This window comes from Clupea harengus, chromosome 5, assembly GCF_900700415.2.
Source record: "Clupea harengus chromosome 5, Ch_v2.0.2, whole genome shotgun sequence".
NCBI lineage: Eukaryota > Metazoa > Chordata > Actinopteri > Clupeiformes > Clupeidae > Clupea > Clupea harengus.
In genome coordinates, this window is record NC_045156.1 from 20,292,020 (window position 1) to 20,309,124 (window position 17,105).

General features: G+C 42.4%; 1 protein-coding gene across 2 annotated transcripts in view; it reads left to right on the forward strand.

The window, feature by feature from the left end:
- LOC105901808 (potassium voltage-gated channel subfamily KQT member 2) overlaps positions 1–17,105 on the forward strand; it is a 36,779-nt gene that overhangs the window by 11,032 nt on the left and 8,642 nt on the right. For both annotated transcript variants that reach the window (XM_012829305.3, XM_031568033.2), the window contains exons 2-11: positions 3,758–3,848; positions 4,058–4,184; positions 4,677–4,852; positions 9,190–9,315; positions 10,335–10,445; positions 10,640–10,735; positions 11,474–11,568; positions 13,388–13,456; positions 13,649–13,678; positions 15,333–15,562. In XM_012829305.3, coding sequence (XP_012684759.1) covers positions 3,758–3,848; positions 4,058–4,184; positions 4,677–4,852; positions 9,190–9,315; positions 10,335–10,445; positions 10,640–10,735; positions 11,474–11,568; positions 13,388–13,456; positions 13,649–13,678; positions 15,333–15,562 — 1,151 coding nt within the window. The remainder of the gene's footprint in view (positions 1–3,757; positions 3,849–4,057; positions 4,185–4,676; positions 4,853–9,189; positions 9,316–10,334; positions 10,446–10,639; positions 10,736–11,473; positions 11,569–13,387; positions 13,457–13,648; positions 13,679–15,332; positions 15,563–17,105) is intronic.

Below are 17,105 nucleotides of genomic sequence, written 5' to 3' on the forward strand. Positions count from 1 at the left end.
TATTCTCACTGCATGCTTGCTGATGCACAAAGCCTGTTTGCGGTGCTCGTTTCCCCATGAAATTAGGGCCCATGGTTGATGAAATGGTTGAGGGGTGATAGCTGGCAAACTGCAGAGTAACTAGTTGGATGAAAGCGGGTGAAGAGATGAAAAAAGAGAGAATTGCCACCAGCAGAGAGCCAGAGTGCTTGTGAAATAGTCCCACTTCTGCTAGTGTTAGAATGCCTCCCAGTACTGCAGTCTCTTTAGTCTCAAGAAGGAACATGGCTGGAGCGAGACACCAGTCTCTTTAGTCTCAAGAAGGAACATGGCTGGAGCGAGACACCAGCCTCTTTAGTCTCAAGAAGGAACATGGCTGGAGCGAGACACCAGCCTCTTTAGTCTCAAGAAGGAACATGGCTGGAGTGAGACACCAGATGTTGTGATGGTCATAATCAATAGGCGAAACTTAACCCACCCCTACATTGACATAATCTCCCTGTCAATATAGCGTAAGCAATCATTTTGTTTTATAGGCTGAAGGTCAAGGACCTCCGCCCAAACAATCCCAAGGATACCCTGAAGCTGTGGTCCAGCCATTCAGCTGATAACTGGCTGCTTGTAGTTCACGGTAATGCTGCTGTACGCCACCCTTGAATCTTTTGGCTTCTTTGGTCTGTCTTGCTTTGGCTTTGCAGTCGTACACAAACCTGGGATGCAGATAAATACATTTTTATTTATTCATTTATTTTAGAGAAATGTATATACATTACAGTGTATACATTTTTGTGGAAGTGTCAAGCACAAAGTGGAAGTAAATAGTTTCAGGAGATATCCCTTACAATCATATCATACATATTAAATATTTCTCTCAGCGCCATTTCAACACATAAAACTGTTCTGAAAGAGTGATTACCTATGTATTGGTGATGCTTCTCCAGTGATTGTTGTAGTGAAATTGTGGGTGGTATTTTAACCTGATTTCAGGCATTGGTTGACAGTTTTGGTCTTACATTTTAGGTTTGGCCTGTAATTAAATATGGTTGATAGTCAACAGGATCAAGACATAGTATTGGAAGCACATTACTGTCAAGAGTTTATCCATTGATTTGACTGAGAGGCAAAGAAATAAAGCGTTATAGCTCATGCATTTGTGTAGCTTAAGAGTTGGCTTGTAGCAATCGTACTGTCTCAGCAGTGCTTTTAAATTATAGTTATATCATTACACCACACGTATCCTCAAATGCACTTCAGGGCCACTCATCGTAAACACCACCACAAGCAGAATCCCAAACCAGAGGTCTGTGGGGAACCTGGAGGTCCTGCCCCCCTCTTGTGAGCCCTCAGGTGGAGAGAAAGCCCTGCGTCCGGCGGGGTATACGCCCAGGCCCTTAGGTCGACATATTGACCGATGTCTTGTGTTCGGAATCAATCGGCTAAAATTAGAGATGGGGATGCGCTGTCACCCAATACAGTGTCCAGCCAGAGATGTAGTGGAAGCCTGCAGCTTTCTCTGAGCGCAACATGGAGCAGAACACACTGTCCAGCCCAAAAATAAACACACACTGAGGAGGTCTGTTTATAACCATCAATATCATTTTCGACAGGAACTGGTTGTGTGATGTGCAGGGTTTAGACCACTTTAGAGAGGTTATGTGTAAGCTGGTCCTTGACAGAGGGCTGATGTTATAAGAGGAACCATTTTAGGTCTAATAAGACGCAGAGATGAGTCTGATTGGGCTGTCACACGGAGTGGTCTCAGTGTGTGCGACCTCAGGCTCTGAGGTCTTTTTGATGCCTTACACAATGCAGCAGTTCATCAGCCTAGAGGAGCATGACAGCTCAACCTCTGCTGTTCAGTTAAGTGGCTTTGTGACGCTCCCTTTGACTGAAGGACTTTACAAGGCAAACGGGCTACAAAAAGGCTGTCAGATAAAGGCTGTCTAATATGTTTTCTCATTGGTTGCTCGGTTCAGCTGGAGTACAGACATGCAGCACGAATTTAAACCCCGGCATTGGTTGTGATTTTTTTTTGCTGCAATTAAGTCTGATCTGGACATGGATTAAAGACCACCAATGATGTGTACTACTCTTGGATAAGGAGTTTCAGTGTAAGCCTCCACAAACTGTAAATGTTTTAAAAGCAGGCAATTCTGTTCCATGCTTGTATAATTGTTAGTAGGCTACACTGCATTCTCAAATGTGACCCACCCACAAACAATTGCAATGGCTGCCCGTACAAAATTGCTATCCGTGATGTTGGAGGTATTTAGAATCAAAGCTTCTGTTGCAACTAGTGTGCTGGTCTTGAGTTCCAATTTTTGGTCTCCACGCCGCATTAACAATATCACTGTTACATTGCAATGGTCCAGCCATCAGTGTCACTGTGAGGGCTATGATGCTCCAATAGTATCGGGTTACTTGTAATGTGCTGTAAGCTTGCTTGTGCAGGTCTCAGTGAGGCTTTGTCAACTGCGGACTTTGTTATGCCAGCCTGACAGGCTCTTACGTCACTCACATCCCAGAAAAACGTGGAGGACTCTACATGGCTTTGTTCATCTATCAGTTCCACAAGCTTTGTGGAACTTCCGGAGTGTTTGGCCAGCACCTGTCGGCTCTGTTGGACTGACGACAGGATTAGAGCAAATAGGATACGGGGAGCCACGTGTTGCGGATGTTTGTTTGTGGACCCCGCAAGGCCTCTCCTGCATGTGTCAAGTGAAATTGCACACTTGCGTCAGCGTGCTGCTGTGTTTTTTGCTGACTACACAGGTTGTCAGAAGCTTCGTATTAGCAGAGCAACACTGCAGGACGTTAATTCAGTCTGCTGTAGCTGTCAGTTCGGACAGGGCACTTTCATTTGGCCAGAAATTTGAATCATCTAGCAATAATTTGTTTTAAATCTTTTTTAAGACAGCTCACTCTGAGACATGTCTGGCCACATCCTTGTCACAGTTGTCTGTGCACTATTGTACTCAGCACCATAGACGTTTATAGATAACACATTATGACCATGTGTGTAATCACAAAAATAATCATGAAAAGAAGGAAATCTAAAAAAAGAAAAGAAATGGATGACCCAAGACCCAAACTGTATGAATGTCAATTATTGTTCCAGTATCATATTTCTAGTGTGGTATTTCCAGCAGAGTGAGAACATGACACATTTGTCTATACATTGTATCACACCCATCCTGTAGTTTCCCCCTGAAGTTGGTTCGAAATACGTCCTGATCACCTCTCGGTGGCTGATCTATGGCTCCCATGCCCAGGGCTCCATCTCCATTAGTCGAGGACTGATATCCTGCTGTGGATCATATGGCTTGGCCTCGGCCAGGTTTCAGGCCACCTCAGCACTTCTGGATGGATCTTATTGAATCTGTGAGGAAACCATTTAAATCCATACAGACCTCTTGCTGTATAGACAACCAAACGAAAATCTCAACGTCTCAATAATGACATTACGAGACCTTGAAATGTTGAGACTTTTATATCGTCGTAATATTGACGGAGGCACTAAAGCGTGTCCTTCACAATGGCCGGACAGCTCATTATATGCTTAAGCGGTGAATACCCTTCCAGAAGGGACATCTGAAAGAGGGAGATAATGTTTCCAACCACACATCTTTATGGTAATGCAATGTCCATTAATCACATCCTTAATCGTATCCCACTCGGTTCGATTTCATTTAGAGTATGGTGTTGCACTGAATGTATATTGCATTGATTTCGGGTTGTGGAATTTTGATCAAGTTCTTTCCTTCTGATTCCCTTTCAGTTTCCTGCTGGTGTTATCCTGTCTGGTGCTCTCCGTGTTCTCCACCATAAAAGAGTATGAGAAGAGTTCTGAAGACGCTTTGTACATACTGGTACGTGTGTGGCTGGGTTTAGCACTGTCGAGGAAAGGTCCACCTGTTTTGAACTCGCCGACTGAAGCTTTTCGGTTTGATGATTTCTGACATCTTTGTGCTGCAGTCTGAGGCGTCCCACTGCAGCAGATCTGATATTTTGATTGGCTGCCCTCACAGTGTGTTACCTGCCTGTGTGTTATATAATTTTTTTTTATGTATCTTCCCAGGAAATTGTGACCATCGTGGTTTTTGGTGTGGAGTACATCGTCAGAATCTGGTCAGCAGGATGTTGTTGCAGGTACAGGGGATGGAGAGGCCGGCTGAAATTTGCCCGCAAGCCGTTCTGCGTCATCGGTGAGTGAGTGGAAAATGGTGCACTGAAATGTCATTGCCGTTGTGCATTACAAAACTCCATCCTGAGTTCCCATTTAGCCTTCATATCCCTGCAGTCATACCAGCTTACAGTACATCATCAATTACATTATAAAGGAATGGCAATTGGGATGAAGTATCACTTTCGACTGTATTTCCTGTATGTGAAATTACTCTATAATTACGTTTCTTTGAAAGCAATTTTCTCAACACGCACACCCCCAACCAGTCTGGTTATAGCCATCTTGTCTCCAGTGATTAAACTACCAGGCCCATCAATTCATAATATCATTTTACCCTGGTGTCCAGTCGTTTCAGTTTATTATGCGCTGGAAATTCATCTGGGCCTCATACCCTGGTGCTCCATGGTTTCAGCCTCCCTAACGAGCCATTGCAATTTCCACGGCTATTCATTAGCAATGCCTGTGCCGTGACCGTGACTGGAAATGATTGACCTGGCCGTCTCTGTTCCAGACGTTATGGTGCTGATCGCCTCCATCTCGGTGCTGGCCGCCGGCACGCAGGGGAACGTGTTTGCCACCTCGGCCATCCGGAGTCTCCGGTTCTTGCAGATCCTGCGAATGATCCGGATGGACCGTCGCGGGGGCACCTGGAAACTCCTTGGCTCGGTCGTCTATGCCCACAGCAAGGTAAAGGCTGGATGGTGATGGTGATACTCATGATTTCAGTATTTTTTCTGTTTCTCGCTTTCATACAAAGCTGCCCTTGGTTTGATTGAAAAAAGGGATTTTTAGCTCAGTGATATTTCACAGGAGCGTCCTTATGAGATGTCACAGTGTTACTCTAACCAACACATAAGATGGATGGAATTTTGTATTTAAAACCATATACTGTATGTTTATTTCTACCACATAATATAGGTACCACATTCATATAATATATGAACTTCGTGAATGGCCAGTTTGTCATTTTCTTTGTTTCAACCCTCTGCATGTTTGAGGCACTCTGAAGCATTCTATACACATCAACGGTTTTCACAGAATACCTTCAGAGTGTACATGTTGCAGCAGGTTTAATTTTCTCTCTCAGCCAAGATGTCAGACACTATAGCTATGCCCTTCCAATTTCACAGCCAGAAGTAAAACATGACTCTCGTTTCTGCTCTTGCTGTTGTCAGGCATCTAGTCAATATCCTCAACAATGTACACCAAACACAGCAGACGTTTATAGATCTATTTTCTCTTGCATTCATGCATCCTTGCCCTGCATAATGTGTTGGGCTTTGATTTAAAACAGCAGTCAGACTGTACTCACGATAGGAGGTATTCTGTTGAATCTCATCCGTCAAATCCAACTCAAATCCCCAGCCACCATCACTACCTAGCCCCACCAAAGTAGGCCTGATAGATGGGCCAGTGTCAGAGGGAGGGATGGGTGGGCAGGCTCTGGCTGCAGCCATGCATATCTGCAGGGTGCCTCGGAGAGCAGGAGGAGGGCAGCAGAGAGAGCAGGTGTAATGAGATATTCTGCTTAAGCATCAGATGGAGTGGATCCAGGTCAAGACAGAGACCGCCAGGGCCATGATTCATTTCCTCTGATTGAATTTGCCCAATCGTTCCACCCCCAAGGGCCATTCGATTGGTGGAAAATCGTTGCTTTTGTGTGCCTTCACTAATATGTCATCCAAAGCACTGGAGATAAAGCAGGAACTTCACTGGCAAATGGCAGTAAGTCAAAAAAGTTCTTCCGTTCTCCCTGAAGCGAGAGACATCAGCTTGCTGAGAAACCATTATCTGTATACTGTAATAGTTGGGGCGTTACTCAGAAATGTGTCTGGACAGAGTCACATCCAGCACTAGAATGACTCTCTCGGTCTGAATGGTCTGTGCTTCGTCTGATCTGAATGAACTGAATTAGGTGTGTTTGTGCTACTTAATAAAGGTACAAAAATGTAATTAAATTAGCACACCATTTGAAAAAAGGTACAACAATTAAATTAAATTAAATTAGCATCCAATTTCAATTAAATGTGTGTAAAGCTAACGTGAATAAACATGCATCTCCAATTTTTTGCTGGAACAGTGCTTGCAAAATACCTTCCCCCTTTTACCCCAGCACAGAAACTATCAGCTATTTTTAGCTTAACTCATTTTCGGGTTCAGCTTCTCGTTCCTCGTCTCAGCAGTTTTCCTCCTCGCTCAGAACCAGAGCTCGCCGCTGGGGGAATAAAGGAAGCTGTTGTCTAGGTTATAAAATGCTGTTTGTTACTATGTATACCAAACTACCATCCCTTTTTAAAAAACACTCTTTGGTAAACATGGTTAAAGTTGAAAGACTTCTAAAAGACTCTAAAAGAGCACAGTATCAATCAGCACACTTTCAATGAAGGTTGGAAGTAGTTGGAGTTAAAGCTTAACACAAATGCCCAGTGTAGTGGTCAACTGATAGTTATGTCTTAATGTGAATTAAAGCATTTATTATTGCATACATTTAAGCATACAAAGAATCTCCCCTTATAGCTTAAACAGAGAATACCACTGAAAATGACTTCTGAGAGTGTCTAGCACATGAAGTGTAATACATACATTAAACCAAATATTATTAAAGAAGTTCAGTGCTCAAATATTTTCAACTGATGAGCAATATTGAAGGCGTTAGTTAGTTCGGTAACTCATTCTTCCACAGTGTAAACAAACATGGCTCTCCGTGTCATGGTTGAAGGAGTTTGGGGACAGGCCAGTGCAGGATGTAGGTCACCTTTGTTTGAGCTAGAGAGATGCTGCCGCTGCTGTCTGTCTGTCTCCCATCTGCTAGTGGGCACAGGTGTCCGCCCGCCGTGGCATTTTATTGCCCCTGGTCCACAAGTGCAGGTGTGTCTCGGCCATTCCCACCTTCTCAGGCGCTGACCTCTGAAGGTGGGTCTCCCTCACCTGTGCCAGGTGCCTACTGTAGCCGTGGCACCGGAATGAGCCAGCTCAGTAGAACCCAGGGCATGCCCACGCGCCTGTGCCAGGCTCGGCTGAAAGCCTGCACGTCCGTCCGTTCGTTTGTCTGCGGCAAAGGCAGATCTTGTGTGTTCCCATCATCTAGAGCTCGGCCCTTGCCCCGCTGAGTTCCCCCCCCTCCCAGTCCTGGCAGAAGCATTTGCCCCACAGAAAAGACTCCCCCCTCTTCTCTCAAGGACAAAGTTGGGGCAAAGGCCTGGAAGGAAATTATCTGACAATGCAGTTTGACTCACAATTAGTTTCCCCCTTCAACACAACATTCTTGAGAGACCCAGTTCTGTCTTGTGTCGACTCGACATCGGTCCAAGGGTGTTCCATTTCAAAGAGAGGGGGGAGGTCTCGCTTTACAGCAAATGCATATAGAGGCAGCCTGCTGACGGCGCACAATATCAAGCAATTTTTCACCGTTTCCATGCCATGTACTGAGCTATTGTTGCGAAGTAATGCGCCACGCCTCGCCGAGAGTTTTCATCACTCATTTTGTTATTAGAGGTGTTAGCTGTCGTTCCAGATAACCAATTTAGCCATAATATCAAGTAGGTCCATGCAAATACTTGACAAATACTACAATACAGTGGGGGGTGAACATTTGAAAGCATTTGTTAATCATGCAGAACTATTTTCAAAACTAGATGAAGAGAAACATGGGCATGACTCATTTTATTTTTAAAATGATAGGTCCATTCCAGGTGGCAGTCTTCAAAAGTAAAAAAGGCTCTAATGACACATCTAATGGCATTGCTTAGGTTATAGTCACATCTACTGCACATTCATTTTACATTTTAATTGACTCTAATCTGCGTGTCACACAAACTACCTTCTCACAATAATGAGGAACAGAAAGATTGGCTCCACCTCGGCCATGTGTCGCACCAAGTGATTAAAATAACGACTTCAGGTCCTCTCTCCTGGTATGTCTAGGAATGAAAGATAACTCATTTTCACACCCTGCCTTAGCATGCTGGCGAGGTTATCGGTGCACAGGGGGGATGAGAGGATGTGAATTGAAACAGTTCTATCAAGTTACATTACCATGTGAAATACTGCTTATTCAGCTCGGCGATATCACTCAATAAGAGATTGAATTCACTCTCACTGTCCAATCTCACAACCGGACGCATGGCAGCGGTCCATCTGAAGGAAAGGCTTGATAAAGAGAACAGCCAAGCGCAGTCCTCTGGAACGGGAATATGGACTGAAACGCTCCTTCAGTTCGCACTAATAGCTGTCAGTTGTACAAATGTCTGATTCCTCTAATTAGACACTAATACTTGATTCAAAATGGATTCCTGCCAGACTCTAACCGTAGGCCTCTCATTTTTGTGTTTTTTTTTTTTTTCTTGCCTGGATCTGTGTACGGTAGTGAGTCAGTGGGGTCTGCAGGTCTCCGGCTGCCGCTCTCAAGGGAGGCTCTGGTTGCTGCTGCTGCTCCAGGCTGCCTCCCAGCTCAGAGCCAGCAAATGGCCAACAGAGACTGTGAAAAAGAAAATCTTATACAAACAGAAGCCAAACTAAATGAATACATTAAAGGGTTGGTTCATGCCTTTGTGAATAATTGACTTGGAGAATGTAGGCTTCCTTATTGTAGCTTTACTTGAGTACAAGAGTAATTTTTAGTTTTTTTTTTCATTGAAACTGTATTAACAGTGTTTGTGGGGAGTGGCTACATGCCATTTTAATAACATGTTATGTCTCTGGTGCTCAGTGTTTTTATTAACCAGCTCATGGTTTTGTCTGACTAACACAGACAGGTGCTAACACTGTGTGTTGTATGGTAGGCCTCATGCAAACCTAGTATGGTTAAAAGACTGTATGCATAGAGTTGCCAGACCTTGGCAGGGATTGATTTGTTTACTGTGCGAGATGTTTGTCATGCGTCCTGTGACTGCAGCCTGTCATCTTTACCGTATGTGCTGTGGATCTGCTGTCACCCTAACCCCCACCCCCAATATTCAGCCCTTAGTCACCCCCTCCTCCATCCTCAACACCAAAATGTGGCACTAAATCTGTGACCTTGTCAGGAACTAATCACGGCCTGGTACATTGGCTTCCTGTGCCTGATCCTGGCCTCCTTCCTGGTCTATCTGGCAGAGAAAGAGGACAACGAAATGTTCGAGACCTATGCTGATGCCCTCTGGTGGGGCCTGGTGAGTCCCAACACAACACACACATACACACACACTCACACACAAGCCTCTGATAGACACATTTTTCCCTCTTTTCTTTTCTTCCTTTTTCAAAAGTACTTTTGTTCTTGTGTCGTCTATACTGTGCATGGAGGATGAGCTATGCTCAGATGGTGGATGAAGTAAACCTTTTATCTTAAGAAGCCAGAGCTATCTGGCTCTCAGCCCAGCTGTTGGGTTTGATTAAATAAAAAGACAATGCTGAGTGCTTGGAAAGAAGCTATGGAATACTGTAACATTATATCCACTTACACTAATGCTGTACATGTACATTAGAGACAGGTGTATGTTAATTAAATGTGTAAATAATGGTGCTTTAAGTAATATATTTGATGACTCACTGTCTCATAGACAGTATATAATGAATATCCACACCAAAAGAGAGTCTTGCCCCTCCACCTCATGTGGATCCCTTAATTACATTTTCTTTAAAATAAATATTCCCTTTGGCTCATCAGTCACCTGGGTGATGAGGCTCTAATGATTTACAGTCTGTCAGCCTTAGTATTATAACACAACGGGGTGCACTACAATCATCATACATCTACTTAACAACAACAACAACAACAATAATAATAATAATAAAGACTCATTCATGAGCATTACACTGGGGTTGTCAAGTGGGCACCTTTCTTTGCCAGTGTTTAGTTGAATTAGGCCTATGACACCTCCAGAAGGCTCAACAGTGGTGTCTGGCCTCACAGACCCACCTGCCCTCCATACTCATGATGGGTTAGGAGGACACATAATTAATACCAGAGACAACAACAGATACACCTTGAAAAGATTTCACATGCACATCTCAGTGTCAGAACGTCTAATTATCTAAACATAAATCTCATTATACTATAGCATGGGTTGGGGGGTGGAGGTAACCCCCTTGGGAGTATGAACACTGGTTAGGGTGAGGGAAGAAGCCTTTGTCTAACTTGTAACTAACGTGTTCAACGTGTAACTGACATGACCATTTTAATTTTCAGATCACCCTGACCACCATTGGTTATGGGGATAAGTATCCGACAACATGGAATGGACGTCTTTTGGCTGCAACGTTTACACTCATCGGTGTGTCATTCTTTGCACTTCCAGCAGTAAGTCAACCCTCCCTAAAGGGATAAGGTTCTCTTAACCACTGCTTTTTGGGTCGATGCACATACATATGTGGAAGAGACCAGCAATGTGGTCCAAAAGTAAATAGCAGATTGTATACAATGGATATGAATGGGGTCATCAGTTGTGCTAGTTATAGCAGAGAATAAAATGTAATACTCTTTCTCTCTCAAAGGGAATCTTGGGCTCTGGTTTTGCCTTGAAAGTCCAGGAGCAACATCGACAAAAACACTTTGAAAAACGGCGCAATCCTGCAGCCGGGCTTATCCAGGTGAGGACATTACTAGACATCTGTATGCATACTGATGACCAAACAGATACAGTACATTACCAAACAAATAGATGCAAGCTTCCTCACTGACGATTAGCTTTCATATCTGTTAGTAGGATTCAAGGATCAAATATGAGAGTATTTCATTCATTGATCAGAGAAATGTTACATATATGGTATATACTGTATATATTCCATGTTTGTCCATATTACAAATATGATAATATGAAAATAACAGACGGCAATATACACACAAATATAGTGAATATGTATTCACAGTGAAGCCCTTAAAAGTCCTGTCTAGGAAGCTAGCAGAAAACATTTGACTGGTCATATACAGTATGTATCAGGTTGATGCTGACACACATGTCCTTTTACTAAATGTGCCACAAAAGAAGCACCTGCATTTGTTGCCACTCATGAAAATAAACAATAATAAACTGAACATATAGGTCAATAGTGTGTGTTGTTTGTAGGCAGACAACAAAATATGTGATAGCCCTGGAAAAAAGTTGGATAAATCTCCATTCGCTCTCTGTCCTTGGATTGTCATGTAATGCATAGTAAACAAAGCCAAATGAGCAGACTGGCTGCTGTTTTCTTGAATTTGCTGCTTTGAAGCTGTTGGACACGCCGACAGACCTGCTCTGTCTTAATTACACACGCTCAGAGTAGTATGCATTGCAGTGGGTGCATTATTCATGGCTTATTTATTTATTTATTTTCTTCTTCCCGCAGGCTGCCTGGCGGTTTTACGCCACCAATCTCAGCCGCACAGACATGCAGTCAACCTGGGACTATTATGAAGGAAATATATCTGTCCCAATGTACAGGTATTGATCCAGAATAAATCAGATAATAGATTTACATTCTCTCTTTTTCTCTCATTCTCTCTCTCTCTTTCTCTGTCTGTCTCTCTATCTCTGTCTTGATCTCTTTCACTCATCCCATCACTATCTCTCTGTTTCTCCCAAGTGGCAATGGAAGCGGATTAAGACATCACCAGATCAATTGACCTTTAATGTTTTTTGGGGGCTTGTGAAGGTTGATGCCCTGTGCATGAAGCTTCTAAACAGAGCCTCTTAATTGGAGTGCACCTTCTGTACCCCTGCCAAATACACTGTCTCATTAACAAGGCTTTAAAGTGCACAGATTTAATTTTGTGAATGAAAGATTGCTGGCGGTTTGTGAAAGCTAATTTTGACAAAGACACAGTATTAGTTCTTTCTCTCTTGCTCTCTTCCTCTCTCACTCCATTATCTCTCTCCCATCTCTCTCTATCTGTCCTTCTTTTCTCTCTGTCTCTTTCTATCTCTCTCTCTCTCTCTTTTTTCTCTCTCTCACTGACTGTCATTTTAATTGTCAGTCAATTTAAGCTTTGAGAGCACAGCTCATTTCATCTTTTTTGATAGAGGCTGACTGATGTTTGACCTTTGCTGCTTTTGGAGCTATGCAGGAAAGGACGTTTAAAGTTTATAGGGCAAATTCAACTACAGAAAGCTGCTGACTGTAACTCCTGTGTTCTGTAGCCTAACCTTATATGTGGTGTCAGACATTTTCAGGTTGTAAATGCGCTGCAACACAACCTCTCTCTTCTTGCTAATGAGCTTGATTATATATTTAGCTCTTTTCATTTTAAAACATAAATGCAATCTGTATTTTAGAAAGAGACAGTCGTACTCATCATCTTGTACATATCAATCTCCTGAAGGTTATCATGAATGGAACTGACTCAGGAATTGAAATGAAGATGCAAATACACATTGTAAAGGAAAGGTCATAACATATATCCATATTTTATATGCACTGTATTAGTAGATCATTAGTGACTTTTTTTTAATCATGAATTCTTAAATCAAGTACATACATATAGGAAGAGAACATTGCGCACAAACACATCCATTTAATATGGGAAAAGATGGGGTGAAGGGAGAACGGTTAGCCTGCTGAACAACCCACTGAGTCAGAATTGAATATGGGGCAGCATTACAGAAGTCACATCAGGTGTCCAGTAACAGCAGAGGCAAATACTAGGTGTGCTGTTTATTAGGGCAGTGTTTTCTAACTTTAAAACCACAGGCCTTGCCAAAGGACGAATTACCCAAGGCACTTGTGTTTGTCCTTGAGCATGTCTTGTGTCTCGGGCTCTGTCGTTTACGACAGAACGTACAGCCTTCTGCGGGTTTGCGGCAGTGAGTTGTGTTCCCCCATTGCACCAGTGCAGCACCAGGGGTTGGCAGCTTCATGCAGGATCCCCACCGGAGCCTGCCTTAATGTGCCTGCACTGTCAGCGAGCTCCTGCCAGCTTCAGCAGTGTCAGTTTGCTTGAGCGAGCAGGATGCACTAACTGTAGCTTGGTGTTTTTTTGATGGAACAGATCCGTGCCACTGCAAAAGAAAAAAAAGAAATCCTCCCTCAAGAAGCTGTTTCGAGTGTCGAATCTAAACAGATGCCACTGCTGTGGTGAATTTGTGCAATTAAAAAATTAAAAAAGTGTTCGGTCAGATAATTTAGTACATTTTTGCATTCATAATCAACATGTAGGCCTACAGTACTAACATTTTCAGAGTAAACGTGATTAAGGCAGTTCCTGCTGTCTGGCCTGAATTTCACCTACTTTTCATTTTCTAAAAATTTCTCTTTTTTTTGTAGGCTCATTCCTCCACTAAATCAGTTGGATTTGCTTCGCAACCTGAAAAGCAAATCTGGACTCTCCTTCAGGTACAATAACACATAATCATCTCTGGAATATGGATACAGATAGCTATGCTTGTCCTCTCGCTGTAGTGTTTAATATGAAGAGTGGTGCTTTATCACTGCATGTTTCATGCTGTGGCGGAGTAAAGCTCGGTGAATGCTTTCCCTGCACTGTAAGTCATGGTGATGAACTGATCACTCCTTTCCTCTCTGCAGAAAGGAGCAACAAGCAGAAACGTCTCCCAGGTCAGAATGAACACATTTGTAGTTTGTTTGTCAATGCTGCCTCCTCACAGCCCTGTCTACATGGAATTACATTATAATATGCATGTAGACTTCCTAATAACCTTACCATTTAACAGCACATATACTGTACATATACTGTGTACATATACATGAACTTATGATTACAGTTTTCTGTCAGCTAAGTTCATACCCCAACCCTCCCCCCTCCAGCCTTGTCCACAAGGACATGATATGCCAAGGGGTAGTCCTTGTGGCGTGTGCAAATGTTTTACCTGTGCAATTTCGACCTAACGATGTGTGATGGCCTGACGTCATTGAAAGGGATATTTATGTGACGACAGGCCCTATGCACTGACCTTGCTCGCGTGTGGATGGATGTGTTGGTTGGCGTATGGCACTCTGCAACTGTCCACATCACTCTTGGCAGGAACATGTGTTATACTGCTGCGACGCTCTGGTTCATTTGTCAAAGATGATTTGACCAGCTAGCGCAAAAAAGGGTCATTGGTATTATTCACTCTATCTTAGGTTTTAAATAGTTATCTAGACAAGAAGGAACTATTTATACTGAGTTCTATCTTGACCCTTTTTTCTCTTTTCAGTTTTGTTTAATAATATAATAATAATATCTAAACCAAATATATATCATTGATTCATATATTACATATATTGAGTTGAGGTGTTTATGTACACTGTCACACACTGAATTGTTGGCTACTGAGTTCTACTGAGTACAAAAACACCAACTCAAAAATACAGACTTTGTTACTGAATAATAATACTGATGTTATTGATGAATACTGAAAGTAATTTGCGCTTGACATGCTCAGTGAAATCCTCCCCAAACAATGTTTTCCTAGATCTCATCAAGGAACCACTCACTGTACACCTAATTTTCTTCAATGAAAAATGTCTCTGATCCATAAGGAATAAGACTATTTTAGGAGCGATTCCAATCTCAGTAAAAAAAAACATAAGCCAAGCACCTTCCCATGTGTGTCAAGAGCTGCTTTGAGATCGGCTCTGGCTTTGTCTGCAGCAGGTTCAAAAGAGATTTGATGCCGATCTCAGTGATAATGAAAAACTTGCAAGTAAATGCACCTTGCATTTGCATTGAATCTTTACATATTTAGAAATAGCAATTTTGTGCAAAACTGAAGCAACCAAATTCCATATGGAATGTCAAATAACCTGAAAGGAAACATGCAAATTTATTTTTTTATGTCACAACAGAATTGTTGCTGTGCAAGAAACAGGATTATTAAGACCATTTACTTCCTTAAGAAGTACCCAAAGCTTGCATTAGCTTGTCCTAATTAGCCTGCATTCTGAGGCAAGGGAGGCCATTAATTAGTTTACAATTCAACTGCAGACCCTTTTTCTTTCAAAGTACTGTAGCGCACAGAGAAAGCACACCATTTATTGATATGTCTGCTGCCTGGGAACTGAACCCTTTACCTTTGCACTTAGCCCCTTGCTCCACAAGTTGAACTACACAAGAACACATTGTTTCTAAAGCGTTCACCAACTACACGTTATATAGACATGTAGGTTAAGCCTGAGAATCAACCTGGGGTCCAATGTTTTGAGATTATTGAGCTTCTCCGAAGGGCAACCTGTTAAATCTCCCCCTTGTCCTTCCTCCCACTCACAGCCATAAGGTGAGCCTGAAGGAGAGGGTGTTCTCCAGCCCCCGGAGTTCTGGAACCAAAGGGAAGGGATCTCCGCAGGGCCAGCAGTCCCTCCGCCGCTCCCCGAGCGCGGATCAGAACAGCATCGAGGACAGCCCTTCTAAAGTGCCAAAGAGCTGGAGCTTCGGTGAACGCAGTCGAGCCAGGCAGGCCTTCCGTATCAGAGGGGCTGCCTCCCGACAGAACTCAGAAGGTAGGCCTATCTCCAGCACAATGTTAATCGCTCGCTCTGTAGCGTTTGCTTTGATAGTTGTCTGGTCAAAAGCAAGAGTGGTTCCCTTTGTATCTGTGATCTGAGTTTTGATTGTCCTTAAGAATGAATGGTGCACTGTACTGTAGATGTAGCAGGGTCAGCTTTTGACCTGTGATTTTGAGTATTCTCAGTGTTGCCTAGCTACCAGTTACTAGCTACTGGATGTTGACTCTGTGGAATCAATTCTCCGGATGATTATCTGGAATCGATTTCGGGTTACTATCAGTGTAGGTTGTTTGCGGTAATTATTAAGAGGATTTAGGATGTGCTTTAGAGTTTCAGAGAGGTATAATCCCTAATCATTTCCCTGTGTTCCTTTCAGTTACCTCTTCAGGAATGCATCACTATAGTATATCTGTTATCTCTTGTCATTGTGGAACACAAACTGTTGCTGTCAAATATTCAGGTTTGCCAGCACGGGGCTGTGGAGGAAATTGAGTGTCTCATGTAGTCAGAATTCTGACTTCACAAATATAGATCCTGTATCCAGCCCGATTTAACAATTTGAAGAATGTGTGAGTAGATAGGATAATAGGGTATTAATGAAAACCTATGGAAGGATAATGAAAGTACATAGCTTCGGTGTCTGCAGAGATATCTGGTTGCTGGGGTAGGCTATATGTTCGGCTATGCGTTCAGCTTTACGACTAGCATGAATGCAAATGTGTGTGTGTCTTTTGCTATGTAGCTTTTTGGTAGATCTTGTGGATGTTGTGTTCGCAACATTGCCTTTGTGCTCATTGTGTGGTGTGTTTTGATTTCCGTTGTGTCACTGTGTAGTTAAGTGATTCAGTATCATTGCAATTATTGTTTTTATCTTCTTTTTTTAAATTCATTCAACAGATTTGTAGAGGCTTGTCCAGTAGTTTAACATATAGTCATGTGCATTTGTATCACATTGATATATGATGATGAAAGGTGATACTGGATCCTGACATTTTGCTCTTCATTTCTCTGTTTGACTAAAGTCCTGATTGAGCTGCAAACTGAAGATTTAAGGCAGAAGAGCTCACCAGGTCAGGCAAAAACCCCGGGCCTGGCCCATGCAACCTCAACCTGTAGAAATGGCATCCACCAAAAATGTCAACAGTATAGCATAACTAACAACATACAGATATGCTATCATCTTCTGGTTTCTTTTCAGAGGAGAATGAGTTTGTTTAGTGTGTTTATGATTTATTGTTAACATCATCATTTGTAAAAAAAACAGAAATACACTTTATTTATTTAAAGTAACAAAACCTACAACATTTTGTAATATTCAGTTGTTTTGTTTCTGTATTGTTACTTTACATGTTATGTTTAAAAAGTTTTTGTATTCTTTTGTATTTTTACCATGTTTTAAAATATTTATTTTACTAATAAAAATGTAGCCACAGCATTACCAACCTCTGCATGCTTTCTTTCATCTGTTTGTCTTTTCTCAAGTGCCTGAAGAGCATTTTTCATGCAACGTTATTATTTCACCACTCATTATCACTCA